The following is a 23871-nucleotide window of genomic DNA, read 5'->3' as shown; positions in this document are numbered from 1 at the left end:
TAGGTATATTAATATCTAACACAATTTGTGGAAATACAAGGGGCCAAAATGTCTTGAACCTGCAAACATCTTTACTTATGAAGCTCTGGATGACTCTCTATTGGGTTTGAGTCAATATAAATTTCATAAATGACTACATCTTGCTTTTGCTTTTGTTGATGAATGCCCCACTCTGCAGCTATCAAACTCACCAGGCTGCATAAATAGCAAAAGATGAAGCTGCAATAGAATTCCGAAGGTGATAAAGAACCACATTTTAAGGGCCCAGGCACATAAAACAGCCATTACTACTTTTGACTTGCTAGTCTAGTACGACTTGGCAGACTATAAATTGTATGAATACATAGTATTGATTTTAATAGATGGTAAAGGTATGCCTTAAGCATTATCTGTCTACAGGCGTGTAGCAATTCCTTGCCATATTTCATAGTCTTCACATATCTCTTTGCCATGGGATAATAAATACTTGAATGGCCACTGGAAAAAGAATTTCCCCACCACCAGTATACTGCACACCCTGGGAACCATTTTATGTCTTCACAGACTAGATAGTTTCAGTCTTAGCAAAATTGTCTTGAAAAAATACCAATTGTGCTTTGAGATTATGAATTTGTAAATCATTAAAATGAGATCCAATGAAGTGAGGGGTTAATTAAACAATGACTTTTCATATTGAGGTTTTTTTTTTCCTTTCATTTTACAAAATGGCCCTCATTCAACAAAATTATACTAAGGAAAAATTAATTGAGAAATTATTACTATTTTTTTGTGTGAAACCTGGAAGTGGTGCTTTAAAATAAGTCTGCATAAAAAATTCTAATAGAAGCAAAACTAAATGTCAACATTGTAATGTTTTTGTGTAGCCTACAGTTTTCAACACATCAAGGGCATGTTCATCCAGGGCCACTGCTCTGTTTGACACGTCATCCCAGAACTGAAAAAACAGAAGCATACCTGGTCCAATTGTTAAAGGGGATCCTGTTCGGGGTGGGGTAGCTGGTACATTTTTTGGAGGCAGTGGTGGAGGTGCTGCAAAGAGATGAGAAATCAAGTATCATTGGTCATGTTCTTCCTAAGCCATACAGTACACTTTAAATAAGCAGGATTTGGGCTTTCAGTTATATTCCTGCTATTGGAAATGGAATAGCAATCAATGGTCTATTTGTTTAAAGTTTGAAGCCAAAGAACTGAAGCAGAACCCATTCAGATTCTTCCATTTTATGAGAACAAGAGAACGTCAAAAGAATGTTGGACAGCAATAATAATAATATCACCATTTTATTCATTTAAATATGATTCAACACAGAAACCTCAAGCGACAACTATGTCCTACCTCCTGCACTAGGAACTAGGGTCATAGGGTTGAATAAAAATAGCCTCTGGCCTCAAGGGATTTATGACTGACTGAATGAACTCATGTTAGCTGACAGTTACAGTCGAGGGTTTGATAATGGAAATACCAGGTTGGGTGGGGGCTCCTGTGAGGGGTTTTTAATCCAGTCAGGATCTTGGTGTCCGGATTGAGTTGGGAAAGATTTCTCAAAATTATATTTCTTAAATTTTAGTACATTTTTTAAAGTTAGAAGCAAACTGACTCCTTGGATCAAGGAGGAGTGAACAGATTCCTTTGACAAAAATTACAGCCAAAACAAGTATCATGGTCCCTACGAAGAGATTCACCTTCTGAGTTGGACTTGTCACTTTGTGCGCAAAGTTTGAAATTACTGTTTCAATGGGTTCATTTCTTCTTCCTCTTTCTTTAAGTGTATGTTTTCTTGTCACTGGCCCTATTTGGTAGATTCAAAGAGTTCACATTAATTCAATAGGCCATCCCAAAGTTTAGCTGTGAATTTGAATGCCGTCCACTCTCTCATAACCTAAACGCAGAGGGAGGCAGGTGGGCACATGGCTGGGGAGTGCTTGCTGGTGCCTTCCACTTGACTAAATTAGGAAGAAGCTTTTCCTGTCATTCCTCCCTCCTCCTCCCCTTCCCGTACTTTATTTATTATTTTTAGGTAGCATCCTGTTCTTCCACACAATAAGTATGACTAACATCTCTCATCCTAAAGCCTAGGAATATGTGGTTCTTAATCTTAGTTATGAGCTTCTGCAAACTACACCTCTAGTGGATCATATTTTCCCACAGAAGTTAACAGTCAATCAGGGGCTCTGCTCCTGATTAAGGATCTCTGCCAAAAATCAAGGTCATAATCAACAAAATACCATAAAAACAAATAAAATACTATAAAAGCCTACTAAGCTAAAATAGAAAACATGCTGCAACTACAAAATGAGCAGAATCATACAATGCACATCAATTACACAACAGTCTGCATGGTGCTAAGTGCAACCACAGGACTTAAGACTCACAACTTTGAAATACCAATAGTTAAAACCAATACATCACCCCCATAAACAATTCATTTACTTTCTTGGCATTTAGGAAAGGGTTTTCTAGGGATCACTTGTATAGCTCAGATCTGTAAAGAAAGCTTTTCAAGGAAGTTACAACTTTTTCACTGGTTTTGTTTTGCAGGGAAAAACATTCAAAATCATGCCACTGTGGTTCAAATATTTTAAAAATACATTTTTCAAAGTTCAGAAGTTTTTAAAAAATTGTTGATAATGATGTTTTTCTGTTTAATGAGAGAAACATCTTTGGAAAGGCTAGATCACATGGCTTTATAGCAATAATATTTCCAACAAACAACCTCTTGGCCTTTGATTATGAATCCCCTCGGTTACTTCTCAGGATCATGTTTAGGCACCAAGGTGCAAGCTCTGGAGATACTGACTGGAAAAAGAATTAGTTGGTCTGTATGTGAGCCCAAAGGAGCAAAAATACCCTCTGCATCTCCCTCCTCCCAAAACACATCTTTTTGAAAGCCAGTTCTCCAAAGACTGCCTTCCACAGGCGGCATGCTTCAGAGGCAATATACTGAAAAGGAAATTCAATAAATCTGTAAGAAGGGTGGCTTTGCCTGATGAACCATCCATTCAGTCCAAATAGCCCAACCCACCACCGGTGAAGGGCTATCTAGATCTTCAGGACCTCCTTTCCCAGCCACCTGGGTCATGCTGGAAGAAGCCAGACTGATGGCAACTTTCACATACATTTACTCTGATCTACTGTCTCAGCTTCTCTCTACCATATAGCCTCAGTTCTCTTGTTTCCCAATTGTCACTATTTTCTATCAATGTGTTCTTTCTGTCCAGTGCAGCCTCAGTTGCTCTATAGGATGAGCAGAGACCATATCAGACTTGTTCACCTCTGTGTTATATGATAGCCTAATGCTCGGAAAGCAGTAGTTTCTTTAGCTCACTTGCTTCTTATTCTTACATATATACAATGAATAAATGAATGAATAAGCATGTGGGATTTCAGAAAAGGCTATGACTCAAGGTTAATAATTTGCTTTATTGTATTATTTTCTTCCTGTCTTCGTAAGCTGCCCTGAGTTCTTTAACTTGAAAGTCTGTTAGAATAACATCTCTTCTTAATACTATTGAGTTCTAACGTTGCTTATGTAGACTTTCTAAGAGTTGCCTAATTTCACTATGCAGACAGACAGTAAAATGAGTCACTTATTTTTCCAGACAGAGCAGACACATAACTTACTTCCAGTGGGAAAAGGCCTTGTTAACTTTGGCGACTCCATGCTTGGATTAATTGGTTGGCCTGAACCCCATATCTCAGGCTGGTCTAAAAGAACTGGAAACAAAAAAGATTTCCCAGGGAGAATTAAAAAAAATCCCCATACTTTAGAACTTAAAATTTCAATTTCAATTTGAGTTTTACAAAATTATTTTCCTCTTGTCTCAGTACTAAAACATTAATTTAGGAATGTGGTGCTCCTTATTCTTTTCAAGCAGAGAATAGAAATAGGAGTGTGGTGAGAGTGTGGGTGGGAGGAGTATCTGTGTGTGTGCATATAGCTACATAAAAACTTTCAGAGCAGAATCTGCATTTTCTTCCTGGGTGGTCACTTAAGGACATTCTGAGTGTCAGTACAGGTACTGGCTCTGTTTCAGGTACCCATTTGAAAATCCAGACATGAACCCCATGAACATTTGTTTTGTTGTAAGTTTGTTTATTTAAAGCCTCCTATGAATATGCTTCAAAACCGAAATGCCTGCATTCTATGCAGTGGTTCCTATCCCTGAAGGGCTCTGCAGGGTTTTTACATAAACCTTTTACAGCATCATAAAAAGAAATTAAAAATGCTTGGTGAATATGTTAAAATAACCAGAAAAATGAGTGCTTAGACACCTAGCATAGGGCAATTAGGTTTTGGGCCTAAGGACACTGAATTTAACATTTCTTCTCTTTCTTTTTGCTTTCTGTTCTAATTTTAAAAAATAGCTATGACAATGCAAATAGTTACTGCTTCTCAGCACCTATCCTGTGGCAGGGACTATGCAAGTACTGCTGTCATTCATTATGTTGTCTAGGATAGGATGAGAAGTCAGTTGGATGTGGTTTGAATCTATCCTCTGCACTGACTGTAGGACCTTGGCAAGTTACTTAACCTCTCTGCACTGCCTTCCTTTAGTTTAAAGTGGAGATAATAAAAGCAACCTTAGAGAGTTATGAAGAGGATTAACAGAGGAAAGATATATTAATATAGTATATATAAAATGTATATAAAACACATATCACAAGGCCAGTAGCTATTACTATCTATTCGAATACTCACACCGCCACCACGTGGTTGAGACCAGTACCACTTATGGGAGAGGAAACTAATGATTGGAGTGGTTTAATGAAGTGTCCATGGTAAAAGCAGAAGAGCTAAGATCTGATGCAGCAGACCTAACTCTAAAATACATATTTTTTTCCCCACACCATTTCAACTAGTGATAGAAAAATCTTTCTAGGCCAGGCATGGTGGCTCACAGCTGTAATCCCAGCACTTTGGGAGGCCGAGGTGGGAGGGTTACTTGAGTCCAGGAGTTTGAGACCAGCTGGGCAACATGGTGAGACCCAGTCTTTACAAAAAGTACAAAAATTAGTCAGGTGGGGTGGCATGTGCCTGTGATCCCAGCTATTCGGGGGGCTGAGGCAGGAGGATCGCTGTGGGACGTCGAGGCTGCATTGAGCTAAGAACTTGCCACTGTATTCCAGCCTGGGTGACAGAGTGAGATCCTGTCAAAAAAAAAAAAAAAAAAAGGAAGACAGAAAGAAAAAGATAAATCGATCTAATGAAGAATGAGTAGATACAAAAAGGAAGTGTGGGTATTGAAAAAGCTAGTGTGACTGGTGCAAAGGCAGGAACTTTATAGAAGTTCAGGGGCTGAAATCATCTAAAGAACAATTGAGGCCACAATCACGGACAGGTCTAGGTAGGTATCTCCTCTCCACCATAGGCCTCAGAGGTGGTCTTCGCTCTGTTTTAACATGAACGCAAACATTCTCCAAAGATATGAAGCAGCATCTTCTTCATGAATTCAATGTGGAACACAGCTTTGATTTTTAAAGAATGATTTCTATTCTTTATATAAAGTTTCCATATAGTTATGGGATTCCTTAAATGGGCAGATTTAGGTGCAACCAATCAAATCCCCTCTCCAGTAACCATACAACATGTCATTAAAAGTGAGATTGATAGCAGATGAGTTAATAAGGAAACTGTTAGCCTCACTGCAAGGCCACTTTTACATAGGGATTCTAAGTTATGGGCATTTATATCACTAAAGGAGTATTTAGAAATGTTCTTTGTACATTTTCCTAACAAAATCATTGAAAATATTGAGATGTGGCTGACTGATGGCTATCTCCCAGAATTCATTCTCCAGTTCTTCTATAGTAACGGAATTTTAGCTGGCTACATGGCACCCAATTCTCTCCAGTGGGGTTTGGCAGGAAGTGACCTGTGTCTCTTCTAGTTTTGCTCTTAGAATAGTTAGAAGCGAGTTCCAGTGGTCCTTACCCCACTTCCTCTCTTCTGAATGGGAGAGGAGGAGAGCTACAGCAGCCACCTTGGAGCCAGAGATAAAAGTAACATTTTAAAGACAGCAGAGCTACTTTACCAATCCTATATTGTTTACTTCTAGACTGTTAACATGAAAGAGTAATAAGATTCCATCTTGTTTAATTTATTGTACTTGAGGTCTCTTTGTTAATGTAGCTTATTCTACCCATTATGCTTCTAATTCTTGCCATCTTTAACACTTAAGACCTTCACCAATAGGTCCTAGAAAGATAATATGTTATTATACATTTACCATGGTGCCCCTAAGTCAAATAATTTTTATAAAAACATTCTATATTACCAAACATAGCTACTGGAGATACATGCATTAGATGTAAACGCATTTCGGGAATAGATAAGATGCATTTTATAGAGAGCTGATTTTATATCAGTAAGGTACACAGTATTTACAGCCATCCAAAAACATGGTTAATTTAAAAAAGTTAAATATTTAACTCTAGGAATAAATATTTACTAGGTAAACTCAAAAATAATGGCAGAAATAAAGACATTTCTTCAGTAGCATTTTCTTTTTCTTTCTTTTTTTTTTTTTTTTTGAGGTAGAGTCTTGCTCTGCTGCTCAGGCTGGAGTACAATGGTGTGATCACAGCTCCCTGCAGCCTTGACTTCCTGGGCTTAAGTGAACCACCCACCTCAGCCTCCCAAGGAGCTGGGCCTACAGGCATGCACCACCATGCCCAGCTAATTTTTAAATTTTTTTTGTAGAGATGGGGTCTCCATATGTTGTCCAGGCTGCTCTCAAACTCCTGGGCTCAAACAATCCTATCTCAGCATCCCAAAGTGTTGGGATTGAAGGAGTGAGCCAGCAGGCCTGGCCTTATTTCTAAGTTTCTAAATGATTCAAGGTCATTCCTGGGTCTTCAGCCAGCAAACAATGACTGTTGTGAGCAATCCAATTGAAGCCTTCATTATGAGGTGGGAAAGAGGTCAGGGAGGCTAGATCCCAACGACAGTGACAATGACGGGTGTATGAATATCTGTCTCCATTTGTGATTCTGTTGATACCTCAGATGATGATGGTCTGGTTCCCAGAGTGTTTACTCCGTGACAGGGGTTTGTGTAGATTTGCAGTAATTTTTACTGATTTCTTTTGAAGTCAGCAATGTTAGTAATGTTTCAAATCCTAAAATAATACAGATTTGTAAACTAAACTTCTGTTCTTGACAACACACCTATATTGAAACTTTTCTTGCCCATGAAGATAATATATTTAAAACATACCTCAAAATACATACATTTAATCTAGAGAAGTTGTACTTCAATAAAAGAAAAAACAAATCTATAATATATGGAGTTTCTTTTCCTACCTTCCGTCTTCTGTTCATCAAAAGCTGATTCTAGTGGTGGGCCAAAGAGAGGAGCAAGGGCCGTAGTGTCATCAGGAGGCTTTTTGCTAAATCACACACATTAAGGCAAAATACAGAGAAAGGGCTCAAAAATTAATACTCAAAAAGATACACAAACTTTCAAATATTTTTCTCAGTAAAACAAGTGTGTGTGTGCACTAGTGCATGCATGCATGCATGTGTATACAAGCCCCGTTAGGACTAGAAAGTATTTTATAAGGAAGTCAGATGTATTATGGGACAAAATAATTCATAGAAGGTGAGATCCTTAGTTCTCAGTGGAGAACTGAGGTGCTCATCCAATAGAAATAAGCTGAAAGAGAATAACTCTTTCAAAGCATCCTGATTCTCTATACTTAGAAGAGATAATACTAGAGCTGAGTTTACTGCAAAGCACCTTTCTCTGAGACCTCAAGTACCATTTATATTTGATTTCACCACATCTCTGTGTTGTAGTTAATGCAGTTTATAATTAGTGAAAGTCAAGCATAGGGATATTAGGTAAAAAGCCACCGAGAAGTTTCATCCTTTAATAGACTAGTTGTAACCTCCTAATACCCCAATACAGTAAATCTCAGAAAGAGAAGTATTGTGAAATCAGGGAAAACAGGAGGATAAGTTAAACTTGCATCCTTTCTCTTAACTATTACTCCAGACTGATTATTAAGAAAATGATGCATAATTATCTTCATTTCTTCTCCAAATCTGATTCCCCTCATTGATCTCAATGAGGTCTGTATGGTATGGTAAGGGGCAATGGGTGAAGAGGAGAGGGGAGAGGTTGGAGGAGGATAAAGATCGAAAATAATTCAGTTTTTAAATAGAAATAGCAGTCTTTTTATAAAACAATGCCCATTTGTACAATACTTACCTAACCCACAGAATATACTGTAAAATACAATGCTTTGCCAAAAACTAAAAACAGAATGGAAGATTCCTTTGGTGGGTGGCAGGTGGAATGCATCATGAGATGGTATCCAACTAAAAAGGCTTCTTTTTGTGGGGCAATATAATAATATTGAAGATCAGCATTCCAGACACCAAAAGTCCTCTTTAGAGAGAACTTTAGCTGTCCCATCAGGAAGGGGCCTGCACATTCTGATACACAGTTACTTCAGATAAGTGCAGAATATTTCCCTAAAGGTCTCCCTTGGGCTGCACTTTTCAAAAAGAATAACATATTTGACCATGATGTGGATATACGGACTGATATATTTTGGTAGAGCCTTTGTTAATGGGAGCTGAAAGTTTAGCTCAAAGGAGATTTGCTTAATTGTGAAAAGTTCATGATGCCTTGCATAAAACACAACTAATGTCTTTCACACTCACCTTATAAGTTCTGGAGTTGGTGTGGAACGCCTGGGTCTTGCCACTTCTTCACCTGATGCACAGGACAAAGGAACTTTTTAGACATATTTTTACCATTCCCTGATATGTCTTATAATCTACATTTGGAAACATTTAGAGATTTAAGTCCCATCAATAAGCAACTCAGTATGAAAACTTTGCAAAACAAACCTTCTCTCCTGGCAATGCAACAGCCATATATTAGGCATATGTAGTGGTGTTTTCTCTGGCATTTGTAAAACCTCATTAACTAAGGAACTTCCGTGACAAGCCATCAAATAGAAGATCTGGATAGTGCAGCACTTAGTGAAAGAGCACACCATTCTTGGAATGGCTGCTGCCTTGACTGGTTCTGCTTTCCAATGAAGAGAATACTAAGCCAGGCCATATGTGTAGGACATGAATCCAGCATTCTCTGCCTGTTCTTTTCTTGAAATGCCAAGAAAATGTTGTATCTTTAACTATGAAACATGAATTTAGAATTTCCTAGGATGTGTTGTATCCAGCAGAGGAAAATTGTGCTCTATGTATATTATAACCTATATCATATCGCTTTGGTTGACCAAAATTTTCATATCAAATAACACAAGAATGGGTAAGTTGCTTCTACTTTCAGTTCCTTCTGCCCGCCTGTTCTTCCCACCCCCAGCAACAAACACACACTTGATTAAATTCATTTCTAAAGTTAAATAATACAGCAAGAGTTGACAAATATAGAAAGAAAATAGCAATGCTTTTCCAAAAACGTATTTATTTTCAGAACTTAAACATTAATCACTCAGAACCCACAGGGGCCCTCTATCATTACAAGAATTCTTTGCTGTAAAAGTAAAAAATTTGTAAGTCTTAAAAATTAAGCCCGGGAATGCATAATTCATATGCATATATACTCCAAGATCCAAGGAACTGTTCTTTCTTTTAAATCATACGCTATTTCTGGTAGCTAAGATATACTTACTGGATAAGTTCCTTTTAATTGCACCCTAGAATTAGAAATAGACACTATAAGGTTTAAGACCACATATATGTTATGTACAATATGTATTATTTCTGTCATTGCAATTAAACTGAACTCAAATAAATGCAGATAGGGAAATGAAATTTTTCTCAGAACCGCATCTAAGTAGGAAATTGTAGGTACACACAGAAATCAGTTCTTTTTATTTCATTCAAAGATTATAGAGAGGAAGGAAGAGTAAATCATAAGTCTTCTGAACAAGGAAAACCCCTTACCTGGGTAGATTTGGTAAATTAAATTCAAATATTGAATAGTCCATTAAAAAAAAAAACCTCTTAAACTCCAGTAGATAAGAAAGTAAATCAAAGTTTAGCATATGTTTGATGCTTAAAAATTACAGAGTGTATTTAGGAGTAGTGCATGCTCCTTGTCAGGTGGGGTCCCCAGGTTGCTAATGGAAACAGTCATCAGTTTACAAATGTGATTTTAACAGGTATAGGTGGCAAGTGTAAAAGGCAAGGGAAACTTGAACCATCTGCCATTGAATGAACTGTTTTATTCAGAAAGTCAGGGAATTCCACCCTATGCACTCATCCTCCCAATTTATTTCACTTGCCTGCCACTAGGCCCATCGATTAGTGAACTGGAAGTAATGTCTTGTGCTCAAGACATCATGATATTATTGGAATACAAATAGCCCTGGCAGGAATAATCTGAGCAGGTCATCTCCAGTTTTTATAATGCCTTAGCATAAACTTATTTAGATAGTAGAAGGATTGATTAGATAAAAAGTTTTGATTAAAAACCAGAAGTTGTGAAAAGTTCTCAGCATGGATGCCACCAGAAAAGCAGACCACGAGGATGGCTGTATCATGGGGTAGAGCATGGGTTGGGATGCCTGTCATAGGAGAATGACAGAGCCAGAGTTGAGGACAGGGAGAGCCAAAGTACATATAAGAAAGTATTCCAAAAGGTGAGACCATGAACAGATTTGTTGGATGGCCACCAAACACATTTTTTTCCTGCTTTTTAATTTGAGTGAAGGCTCAATTTGGTGGTCACGGATACATTTTCTTCTCTCAAAGTATAACATTAACAGCTTAGGACAAGATTTAGCGCCTCTGTAATCGACCGATAAGAAGCTTCTTTCCCTTGTTTCTAAGGCTGCATAAGCATTTTCTGTCCAATTTTGAACCCATTTATGCTAAAGGAGCAGTTTCAATCTGAACAAGGATCCATTCGATGCTTTCTCAGTCTCTCAACTACATTTTCTGGCTTGTTTTGTCTAATAATGTGATCTGTTTTTCTCTACTAAGTGTGCCATATAGAGAATTACTACATTATTTATAAATACTTTCTAATAAATATGGCCACGTAAATCTGCCAAGGACATTATGGAAGTTTGGATACAGGTTTACTTTGGGAAAAGAAGGCTCTGTAGACAGAAATGATTAGATAACAGAAATAATTAGATAACAGATGTTTTCTGGGTTATGAACTGTCAGATAGAATTTCATTAATAAGATCTGAAGAAAGAGATAGAAGGCCTTTAGTTTCAAGCAGTCAATCACAAGATTAATAAATGGCATTGAGGGAACACAGTCCACCTAGTACTGTGAGGCCTAAAACCCAGGAGGTCCCAGAGACTGTATTGAAGACCTCTTTGTCCCTCTGTCCTACTCCTTTAAATGTTAATATCCATGAAACCAAGAAAGGTACAGAGGTCCTTTTGTAGTCATCAATTCCCAGGGGTGTCAATTCATTCAGTAGATGTTCACAGTTGAAAGGCACTAAAGAAGAAGCCCCTGTAACATTTTTATTAAATAGTCTTCACGAATGAACAATCCCAAGTTAAGTGCAACCAAGACATGGCAGAAGTATTCAAGAAAACTCTATTGTTTAGAAATTAGGAAGAACAAAGCTACTATCAATTTAGAAAGGAACAAATATTTGAAAGATCAGCAGCAAGTCAGCAGCAACAGGAAAGAAAGTCCTGCTGTCTGCTGGATGGGCATACAGGTCTCTGATGACCTTAATGTTGCAGCATGATATATTTAGAAAAAGACTGAGGTGATGTCGACCACACAAACCACATTCAGGAAAAAAAGCCCATTGGATTCAAAAACCTCCCCTTGTCAAGTGACTGTATTTTCCCCCTTTCAATGCTTGTATTTGTTGTTATATGTATGTCATGAATAAATTTCCTCACTTTGAATGACTGAATTCACTCTTTTCATAATCTGTGATGTCACTTAACAGCTGGGTTGGAATCATCCATAGATTAGCGGTCTCTGCAGATACCGTCTTTCAATGGTATTAGCTATGTAGTTTAGTAGAGAACCACCAACTGGTCACCTGGGGCAGGGTATTTGCATCAAATAATAATTGACTAATTGGATTGGCACAGGCCTAGGGATATTTCAGAGAGGCTGTTTTCAGTTCCATTTCCTCTCTTAACGGACTGACCAGGTAAATGAGTATCATTTCAAACATAACAAAGACCCTTCTTTTTGTTGCTTTAAATTCATGATACTCTTCAGCCGGGCGCGGTGGCTCATGCCTGTAATCCCAGCACTTTGGGAGGTCAAGGCGGGCGGATCATGAGGTCAGGAGATTAAGATCATCCTGGCTAACACGGTGAAACCCCGTCTCTACTAAAAATACAAAAAATTAGCTGGGTGTGGTGGCAGGCGCCTGTAATCCTAGCCACTTGGGAGGCTGAGGCAGGATAATTGCTTGAACTCGAGAGGCGGAGGTTGCAGTGAGCAGAGATCGCACCACTGCACTCCAGCCTGGGTGACAGAGTGAGATCCATCACAGAAACAAACAAACAAAAAAAAATTCATGATACTTTTCAACTTGAGGAAAACGACAGTTTCCATTTTGAACAATGCAAATTAATATTGATCTACCCTCCCAAAGTTTGTCTTCTGTGATGAAATTTATTTAGAATTATGTGATAGCCTAGGAATATTGACTTGAAAGTGTGTCTCCCTCTCCCAAGATGGAAATTATAATGATGTATCAGCATATTCTGATCATTGTAAGTTACGGTGCAGGAACATATTTTGAATTCAGGCTTAAAAACAATGATGGCTTAAAAATGGTGTCCTTACATTTTTTTTTTTTTTTTTGAGACGGAGTCTTGCTCTGTTGCCCAGGCTGGAGTGCAGTGGTGCAATCTTGGCTCACTGCAAGCTCCACCTCCTGGGTTCATGCCATTCTCCTGCCTCAGCCTCCCGTATAGCTGGGACTACAGGTGCCCGCCACCGCACCCGGCTAATTTTTTGTATTTTTAGTAGAGACGGGGTTTCACCATGTTAGCCCGTATGGTCTTGATCTCCTGATCTCGTGATCCTCCTGTCTCGGCCTCCCAAAGTGCTGGGATTACAGGCATGAGCCATCGCGCCCGGCCCCTTACATTCTTAATAGTTTTATTAGTCTTTATTATCTCTTTGCTATCAACTTCTATGGTACTTTCTGGTGAACTAGGCCTTTTATGTACATACACACACACACACACACACACACTCACACACATTCCATATATTTTCCAAATTTAGTACTAGGAGTTGAGATTCCCATGTATTAGTTTAGTTAGTTATGGGAAAGAGCTCTGACAATTCTAAAATATGCCCTTGATACTTAAGAGGGTCAGGGGCTTTCAATCAGTAAACCTGTTTCACCTGCCTCATTCACACTGGGTTATCATAAATTTAATGGGAAACCAACCTGGCCACCTTGCCTTGGCAGCAATTTTCTCTATACATGTTTAAGGTAAAAATGTTGAGAGTTCTTACCGGGCTGCGCCTCTGTGATCAGCAAAAAGGAAGAGAGAACAGACACCTAGTCAGAGAATGATGGATCAGTCAAAAGTCTTGGGTAATAGAAAACTTCATAAGCAGCTAACCAAACATACATTCCAGAGAATCAGGCCAAAGGAAGACAGGCAGTCCTAGTGTTTAGGGCTTATTTAAACCACAGGAGGCATTGGAGAACCTTAAAGAGAGGATATCCGTTGTACAATACAGCTTTGCTAATGTGGATATGTAAGTTTTAGTTATGTGTACATAAGAACAAGGCAGAAACATACAAGAAAACTTTACTAACAATGTTTAATGTCTTGCCATAGAATTTTTTCTCTAGAAAGTTTGAGGAGGGGGTACTTAGAGAATAGAGAAGTAAACTGTTCCCTACAGAGCAGGATGTTAGCAAATATAGACAATAATGCATTTTTCACGTAGTTAGGGTACAAAAGGAGCTTATGAAAAACCAGAGGCAGGATTTAGAGAGCACTTTTCCTTGTCTGGAATTTTTCTTTGGTGTTCTATGGAAGGTGTGCTTATGAGGATACTTTTGTGTTGCATGTTCTTGGCCTAGTGATTTGGGCGGCCTCTACCAATGTGATGTGAATGATGAGAATGTGATGGGAAAGATGAGGAAGCCCTGACAAACATAGTTGGGAATGGCGAAAACTGTCCAGCAGCAACAGAACCCTGGTGGACCACATGACCTTAGAAAACACAAAATCAATGTGCAAAAATCACAAGCATTCTTATATACCAATAATAGACAGAGAGACAAATCATGAGTGAACTCCCATTCACAATTGCTACAAAGAGAATAAAATACCTAGGAATCAAACTTATGAGGGATGTGAAGGACCTCTTCAAGGAGAACTACAAACCACTGTTCAACGAAATAAAAGAGGACACAAACAAGTGAAAGAACATTCCACGCTCATGAATAGGAAGAATCAATATCGTGAAAATGGCCATACTGCCCAAGGTTATTTATAGATTCAATGCCATTCCCATCAAGCTACCAATGACTTTCTTCACAAAATTGGAATAAAACTACTTTAAAGTTCGTATGGAACCAAAAAAGAGCCCTCATTGCCAAGACAATCATAAGCAAAAAGAACAAAGCTGGAGGCATCACACTGCCTGACTTCAAACTATACTACAAGGCTACAGTAACCAAAACAGCATGGTACTAGTACCAAAACAGAGATATAGACCAATGGAACAGAACAGAGCCCTCAGAAATAACACCACACATCTACAACCATCTGATCTTTAACAGACCTTACAAAAGCAAGCAATGGGGAAAGGATTCCCTATTTAATAAATGGTGCTGGGAAAACTGGCTAGAAAGCCAGAAACTGTAGAAAGCTGAAAATGGATCCTTTCCTTACACCTTATACAAAAATTAATTCAAGATGGATTAAAGACTTAAATGTTAGACTTAACACCATAAAAACCCTAAAAGAAAACCTAGGCAATACCATTCAGGACATAGGCATGGGCAAGGACTTCATGACTAAAACACCAAAAGCAATAGCAACAAAAGCCAAAATAGATAAATAGAATCTAATTAAACTAAACAGCTTCTCTGCAGGAAGAGAAACTACCATCAGAGTGAACAGCAACCTACAGAATGGGAGAGAAAATTTTTGCAATCTACCCATCTGACAAAGGGCTAACATCCAGAATCTACAAAGCACTTAAACAAATTTACAAGAAAAAATCAAACAACCCCATCAAAAAGTGGGCAAAGGATATTAACAGACACTTCTCAAAATAAGATATTTATGCAGCCAACAGACACATGAAAAAAAATGCTCATCATCACTGGTCATCACAGAAATGCAAATCAAAACCACAATGAGATACCATCTCACACCTGTTAGAATGGCGATCATTAAAACGTCAGGAAACAACAGATGCTGGAGAGGATGTGGAGAAATATGAACACTTTTACACTGTTGGTGGGAGTGTAAATTAGTTCAACTATTGTAGAAGACAGTGTGGTGATTCCTCAAGGATTTAGAACTAGAAATATCATTTGACCCAGTGATCCCACTACTGGATATATACCCAAAGGATTGTAAATCATGCTACTATAAAGACACATGCACACGTACGTTTATTGCGGCATGATTCACAATAGCAAAGACTTGGAACCAACCCAAATGTCCATCAATGATAGACTGCATTAAGAAAATGTGGCACATATACACCATGGAATACTATGCAGCCATAAAAAAGGATGAGTTCATGTCCTTTGTAGGGACATGGATGAAGCTGGAAACCATCATTCTGAGCACACTATTACAAGGACAGAAAATCAAACACTGCATGTTCTCACTCGTAGGTGGGAATTGAACAATGAGAACACTTGAACACAGGGCAGGGAACATCACACACCAGGGCCTGTAGTGGGGTAGGGGGAGGGGGGAGGGATGGAATTAGGAGAAATAATGTAAATGACGAGTTAATGGGTGTAGCAACCAACATGGCACCATATATACATATGTAACAAACCGGCACGGTGTGCAAATGTACCCTAGAACTTAAAGTATGATAAAAACAACAACAACGACAACAACAAACACAACAAGCAGATGTATGACTTCTTCCTTTTGCTTTTCAAATCTTGATTATGGCTGCTATCAATTTATTCCGACAATCTCTGATAGCTCTGCCTCTTTAGGAGCTTTCTGATGTAACACGAGTGACTAGGATGTGAGTGGGGAAAGAGCTGTTCATCAGTTTCCCTTTCAATATATGGGCTAATGCATGGAGTCACTAGAAGCTACCTCCCAAAACCAAAACTAGGAGCACAAACACAAAGAAAGTTAGGAGTTTGTTCAAATGTAGAGGATATTCTTTCTAGAACATAGATAGGAAGCAAAAAGTTGTAGCTTTTTACATCTGGGTAGGCCTCCATGGATATCTAGTCCAAGTGGCTACATGCTATAGAGAGGAATGTGAGGCTCTGAGATACACAGCTAGTAAGCAGGTAGAACCAGAGACAGAATTCAGATCCCCTATTTCTCGTTTTCTCATTCCTTCTATGATGCCAAGCATAGCATTGTTGAATGACTCCAAAAGCAGAGAGTCATTGTGATTAACATCCAGGAGTGGTTATTTTTCAGACCAGTTTATAAGTAGCTAGGATTCTAGACATATTATTCTAGACAATTTACTTGTAATACTGCAGACTTTATTATTTGCCTTATTTTCCAGGTACTGCTACCTATGGAGTCTACCTTTCTTATAAACCTGCCTAGATGCACCTTAAATAAAATTGTAAAAAAAAAAAAAAAAAAAAGGCCACATAAATACTTGTTTCTGGGCTTAAATTATCTTATTGACTAATCCATACTGTGTTTTGAGAAAAATTCAAACACTTTTATATATGAAACTTTAGACTTTATTATTCTTTAGTGACCAAATTAAAAAGTTCCTTTGTGTAGAAAGAGGTATAGGAATTTCATGACAAACAATTCACTTTTAAAATATAGCAATTAGAGGACTAAAAGTGGCCCAAGATAAAATTGTGAGAAATATGCAAAATAGAATCTAGACTGCAAGCATTCAGTGGCAAAACCTTACATACAAGACACTTTATTATTAAGGCAGGTGCAAGAGTAATTGCGGTTTTTTGCCATTACTTTTAATTTAAGGTTATACAGAATACTTTTTCAAAATAATTTCAAATATATTAATCTACCCAAATTGAGTCATATCTTAATTTCCAATGAGTTATAAACCTATATTTTAATCACAAGTTCAAGGTTTAATTTTTTTTCTAGTAAAAGACAACCTTGCAATATAGCAGTTTGGAAACTCCATTTGCAAAATGCCTTCAGCAGGGAATAGCTGTTCAAATTCATGTAGTCACAGGCTGATTAAACAGAACCCAAAAGTCAGAGCTACAAGCTGTGCAAAGTGCAGACCCAGAAAGCCTCAAGGTCTATAATTAAGAGCTATCTGAAAGCTTCAAAAGGAAAATAATTCCAGGAGCAAATGGAAGGGCTTTATATATGCCAATTATCACCACTGAAGAGCAAAAATTGGCTTAGGCTATGCCGGATAAGGACAGAAAAATTATCAGCCAGGACGGAAGGTTCTTTGCCTGTTCCGAATTTTGCTTTACCCTTTCTCCCATCATTTCCCAAGAATGTCAAAGCCTTTAGTGTTCTATTTTTTGTTTACCAATATACAGAATTTTCTTCAAAGGCAGAAGAAAACTAATTTAGTATCTGGTCTTGATATATTCTATAAGCTGAGAGATCTACATCCAAAGTTGCAAACCCAAATGCTTGCAGGAGTAAAAAGTAGGTGGGGGATGGGGAGGGCGTGCTGGGAGTCAGGCACATACACATTATGAGATTCTGGAAAACTGGCCACTATTCAGTGCACCCCATATGTGCCACGTGAGAATGTGGGCTTAGTCCTGCCAGGTCTTCAGAGAGATGATGAGCATCCAGATTTTTTTTTTTTTAATTTGAAATGTTCTAGTTTTGAAATGTGGGCTGAAATTGTTTTTAACTGCACAACCAAACAAAACACCTATTCAGTTGTTCAGAATCTGCAGGAGGTTAATTCACCTCTGATTGCAGCCATTTGTATCATACATAATAAGCGCTCAGTAAATTCTATCTGCTGTTATTACTGCTTCATTTCTATGTCTGATTACTCAGAGACTTTGCAAGTGCTCTGCTTGTTTTCTGAACAAATTTCCTTCATTCCTAATAAATACTGTGTTCACTACCTAGATTTCTCTTGGTCTTCCAATGTGGAAAACATTTTATTTTCCCTTCTACTTTTATTTTGGTGTTCAACTTAGAGATAACTCTTATTTTATATGTTGAGGCTATTTTCAAAGTGGATAAACACTGCTAATCTATGATTTTGTCACTGGAATGAAGATCTAGAATGTGGTATATTTCTAAAATTTATATAATTTTCAAAATGAATATATCTACCTAAAAGAAAATACTGCAGCCTACATCCTCAGTCTTCACACTGTTCTTATATGACATGGCAGTTCTGTTTTATTATCTTTTATATAACAGAGTTAGTTTAAATTCAATTAACTATGATACCTTCATCTTAGTCAATGTGAATAAAGTGTTTTAATATGTTTATCATTTCCAACTAACAAAACAATCTATCCCCCTTGTCACATTCATTAAATAACCCAGATTTTGAAGTTTTATGGCATCCTAATTTGCTAAATTTAGTGCTATAGGGAAACAAAGTTGAGAATGGGCAATTAACTACAAAGCACTAAACAAATATTATTTTTCTATAGCCTCATTTTAGCAAATTGAGTGATTAATGTTAGAGAATTTTCTAGGAAAGAATTAGAATATATGATCACTACATTTATTGCTAAGATTCTTACAAGGATTCCTTCTTGTTTTTAAATGCTTTAGGGTGAAGATAAACTATTTGGCAAGCATCAATTTGCCATGCTATTGTAGGTGTTTATCTGTATTTAAACTTCAGTCAACTACAGACTACAAGTTAGCTTACAGCGACTATTATATTCAATCAGACATATTTGAGATGATCTTCTAAAACTTCATTTGGGAAGAGAAACAAAGAACCTGCTAGTCATCAAAATGACCAGGCTGAGGAATCAAGATGGACATTTCCAAAGAAAAATTAGGTGAGGGAGTGACAGGGGGAAATTCTTGCAGTTAAAATTGCCGTGAAGGACAACAGGAGAAAAATTAATGAAAAAGAGAGAAATTTTAAAGCACCATAGACAAACTTCAGGCCACACAGTCCTGTGGATATTTGAAGTGGCCAAATTTGGTTAATTCAGAAAAACATTCAGGGTCCACAAGAATAAATGAAATTGGAAAAGTGTAAGGAAAGGCTATTAAAGAGCACCAGTAATATTCTGCTGCCACAGAACAGGCAATGCATAGTTGATTCTGAATTACTCAGAAGCGGGTCATTTAGGTTAGTAATAATCATAATTGTAGCTCCTTATGTTATTTTTGGAAACCAAAAGAGTGGGGCTCATATTTTGAGACATTTTAATGTTTTGGTCTCATATTGTTGTCCTTCCTGTGTCTCTGTTCCGCCTCCCTCCTATCCTATGGCTTTTCTGTAAGCACAGTATCCTGTATGTGGTGGAGTGGCTGCCAGGATTTGGTCAGTGGGAAGGATAAGAGGTGAAAGCACTTACTGCACCACCCACCTAGGTGCGTTAACAACAAACCAACCACTTGGTGCTGTGAACATGGAACATAATATTTTCCTATTTTCCAACAGAGAGGTCACCTCTGTCAGCCATGCATCAGCATCCTGAGAACATGTTCCCAACAAACCAGGCAACCAAGAAGAGAACAAACTCATTTTATTTTTTGAGATCTGTTCCTTGTGTTGCTCTAAAATAAAACGATGTAGGTACATCGTATCAGACTTGTGTTGCCACTAAAAATCACCCACTGCTACTAAAAATTAACATCCAGGAGGTAATTTACATTTTATAAAGATCCTCTTTTCCAGTCTCTGACAATTCCAGGAGGGAATATTTGGATTTACTGAAACAAAAACAAAATAAAACCCCCCAGCTTTCCTACAACTCCCCATTCCCAGGCCAGCTTCATAGGCATTCCAGATGCTACTATGTTGTACACCAATCAAAAATTAACTTAAAAAACATTTGCTTAGCTCATGATATGTATATGTAGCTTGACTAATTCCAATGGAAACTGCAATAAATGAAACTTAGTACCAAAAATATTTGATCATATGGCTGTGATTGAGGCAGAGGTGAATCTTTACAAAATTACCCCAGGGCCCTTAATAACGGGTTTGTAAAATCACTTAGCAACCAACTTCCTTTTTTTCCCATGTGGCATAATGAGACCTGGTCATGGTTCACAAAGGTTTGTTTTTAAAGTTCAAAACCTTGTTTAAGTGTTAAACACAGTCAGTCATTAGATATGCAGATAATGCAAATATCTGCATATATTTGCCCCAAATAATGTTTGCCCCAAAAGTGGAAAGGACTTATTTCTTACCGGACTTTTCCTCTAAAAGCGTAGGCATGGGGAGGAAGAATAAAGAGAAAATGAGAGAGATGAAATGTATTTTCAAGAAGAAACAGGACAAGACTCAGGATAACCTTACTTAAGGCAGCTCTTGAAGGCACTGCTTTTATAAATGCTTCCTGTGGGGGTCTGATATGGTCATTCCTAGGCTGCTGTCTTTAGTTCAAGCTACAGAGGGCATCAGTGTGGACTTCATCTGGGCATCTAAGCACATTCTAAGCTTGCTCCTTCCTTCCTTCCTTCCATCTTTCCTTCCTTCTTCCTTTCTTCCATCTTTCCTTCCTTCCTTCCTTCCTTCCTTCCTCCCTCCCTCCCTCCTTCTCTCTTCTTTCTTTCTCTTTATTTACTTCTTCTTTCTCTTTCTTTCCTTCCTTCCTCCTTCCTTCCTTCCTTCCTTCCTCCCTCCCTCCCTCCCTCCCTCCCTCCCTCCCTCCCTCCCTCCCTCCCTCTCTCTCTTCTTTCTTTCCTTCTTTCTTTCTTTCTTTTTCTCTCTTTCTTTTGCTGACAGAGTCTGTCTTGCTCTGTGCCCAGGGAGGAGTGCAGTGGCATAATCATAGCTCACTGAAACCCTCAATTCCTGGTCTCAAGAGATCCTCCCACCTCAGCCTCCCATGTAGCTAGGACTATAAGCATGTACCACAGTCTCTGGCTAATTATTTTTATTTTTGTAAAGATAGGGTCTTGCTATATTGCCCAGGCTAGTCTTGAACTTCTGGGCTCAAGTGATCCCCCCACCTCAGCCTCCCAAAGTTCTGGGATTAGAGGTGTGAACCACCATGCCTGGCCTAATCTTTCTTTTGAATGGTTTACTTTTATCAAACAGATTTGTGGCTTGACAATAAAAAAATTATACTTCATAATATTGAGAGGAGTTGGAAAATACTACTCATGCATTGTAGCCAGGCATGGTCATGAAACAAAAACATGAGACTTTCCAGAAACTCCAGTCTTACCGGGGAACCCAGGACCTATCATCTTCTCCCAAGTCACCATGGCTAGAACTGTCAGTTCTTCTTTGATCCCATCCTTGATTTCCCCCTATTTTCCACAGACAATTATGAATTCTTCTCCCTGTGGTGGTCAATGGCCCCTCAGAATGCCCTCTTAGTTCCTCAGCTCCTATCTTAATGAGGCCTTCATTATCCCTCACTGACAGCACATTTGCTTCCTAGCTGATGGTCCTATTTCCAGCTTCATCTCCTAATCCATCCTTCACACTATCCTCGGAATCATTTTCCAAAAATAGTGAAGTGAATATATCATTCTGCCCTTAAAAAACCTCCTTACTATCCAGAAAATAGAATGCCTACTCCATTCTATGGAATTTAATGCTTTGGTGAAGGGCTGCAGCTTCCCTTCCCAATCTCATCTTCCTCCATTGACTTCCCATGAAGCCTGCACCTCGCTGCACTCTCCTGGCTCTCTTGGATGTGCCATGCGCTTACACGCTTCCCTGTCTTCTTCCCATGCTACTTCTCCCTCTCCCCGAATCAAAATTACTCATTTTTCAAGGTCAGTAACATTTCTTCCATAAGACCTTTCCCAGATTTTCCTGCCAAAATACATTGCTCCTTTCTCTGGTTTGATTGTGACTCAGTCCTTTTGTTCAAAATAATAAATAAATATTGAAGGCCTTTGTATTTGCCTGACATTTATTAGCCTCAGGGAACAAAGGTACACATTGCTAGTACATTTCTGCAATTTTTATTTTGTTCTGTATTGTTTAGATGTCTCCACTTGATTATTAGCTCACAATAATGGCTATGCATGGCTTCTCTCTAGCCCCAAACACAGAGTGAGGCGCTCAACACAAGTTTATAAATTCCCTTTATGGGGAGCCATTGTAACATTATACAAATGTTTGAAGCACAATGTCTTTTTGAAATAAAAAAAAAATTGTTCTTTGAAATAAGTCTGAATTATATATGGCACAAGCCATGTGTCCTCAGTTGTAATGGTTCTTTCACCAGCTCCATAAATGTTTCAGTTAGCTCCTACTTAACTGTTAATTTCTCTGTCTATTAGTGACCTCAGGTGCTACCCATGTTACAAACGTTCTAAAGAAGTGGCACAGCTTTGTACAACATTAGTGAAGATTATGTGCTCAGATGTCCAGGGCAGAATTTTCTCCTAGAGCGAAAACTAATGCTTCAGAATAGTTAAGGGCCAAGAAAGGGGCTACACCCTTGTAGTTTTCAGCCCTTGAACTAAAACTCTTATTTATAAGGTAAATTTCTCAGCCTTTTCTAAAATAAAGTGCATCTTATATAATTAAAATCAGAAGACTAAACGTGAACACACAAATGATAAGTGTTATCCCTCCCCTCCTCCCTACACCTCTCCACCTCAGGCTACCTGATATATTAAACCATCTTTATTTAATATGCCGTTTTGCCATGGCAGCAGCTATCGACACCTAGGCTATGACCTCGACCTCTTAGCTTAAAGGTTTCCTTAGAATGTTGAAAAAAACAATAAAAACAAAGATAGGAAAAAACAAATATATATTTGATTTAAAATGAGCTAGTAGCATCAGAGTTTATTTTTAATTATGGAAAAGATAAATAAGAGAAATGGGAAAGAGAGATATCCCTCTGGGCTTACTTGTAAATAGAAATAGAGTAAGTGAATTTTTTGATAAAATATAAATTTACCTAAAATATAACCATTGAATGGTTATGAAGTACAGGGACTTTTTTTTTTTTTTTTGTCCAAGAGCCTAAGAAAACACAATTTCTGACTTACAAGGCTTGTTGAAAGGCAGCTTATCCCATAATCAACAGCTTTCAAGGAACTGATAGACCCCTACCCTCTGCAGCTGGGGAGTCTCTCTCTCTGGCTGTTATTACTCCAAATAACATAGTAAAATGCAAGTATTCATTCAAGTTAGGTTTGTTGCTACCTACATTTTTGCATGAGGGGTTAGAAACCAATTCAAAATTGAATTCTGTTTGAGAGTCAAAGCTAATACAGGTGAATGAAGAAAATATAAACCAGTTTTGATGATCACTTACATTAAGCTTTTGTGCTCTGATTACATCCCTGCTTGCTGCCCAGCTTAACAAGGAATTGAGCTGTCATGGGAATTTTTGGCATCAGGCATCATAGAGTGGGATCAAGACATAAAATGTCAGGTTGAATCTGTAAGCCTTTTAAGAGTCTGCAATCATTGAACCTGAAAAATAGGTTGACTGTATCCTGAATCTTTCTCTTTTTATTTTTGTTTATATGATGTATTTTAAGAGATAGGGTCTAGTTTTATTCCCCAGGCTGAAGTGCAGTGGTGTAATCATAGCTCACTCTAACCTTGAACTCCTGGGCTCAAGCGATCCTTCCGTCTCAGCCTCCTGTGTAGCTGGGATT

The 23871-nt window shown here is 38.1% G+C and overlaps 1 protein-coding gene across 24 annotated transcripts in view; it reads right to left on the bottom strand.

Moving 5' to 3' along the window:
• SGIP1 (SH3GL interacting endocytic adaptor 1) overlaps positions 1 to 23871 on the bottom strand; it is a 245175-nt gene that overhangs the window by 95715 nt on the left and 125589 nt on the right. For 13 of the 24 annotated variants that reach the window (XM_033225190.1, XM_033225193.1, XM_033225195.1 and 10 more), the window contains 7 exons: positions 20479 to 20490; positions 13445 to 13456; positions 9645 to 9669; positions 8669 to 8720; positions 7301 to 7386; positions 3620 to 3712; positions 955 to 1029 (listed from right to left, as the gene is read on the bottom strand). In XM_033225190.1, the coding sequence (XP_033081081.1) occupies positions 955 to 1029; positions 3620 to 3712; positions 7301 to 7386; positions 8669 to 8720; positions 9645 to 9669; positions 13445 to 13456; positions 20479 to 20490 (355 nt within the window). The remainder of the gene's footprint in view (positions 1 to 954; positions 1030 to 3619; positions 3713 to 7300; positions 7387 to 8668; positions 8721 to 9644; positions 9670 to 13444; positions 13457 to 20478; positions 20491 to 23871) is intronic. The other 11 variants (XM_033225191.1, XM_033225205.1, XM_033225207.1 and 8 more) reach the window with 2 other exon arrangements.

This window comes from Trachypithecus francoisi, unplaced genomic scaffold (genome assembly GCF_009764315.1).
Source record: "Trachypithecus francoisi isolate TF-2019V2 unplaced genomic scaffold, Tfra_2.0 Lachesis_group12, whole genome shotgun sequence".
Taxonomy (NCBI): Eukaryota; Metazoa; Chordata; class Mammalia; order Primates; family Cercopithecidae; genus Trachypithecus; species Trachypithecus francoisi.
This window is presented reverse-complemented; position numbering and strand designations above follow the sequence as displayed.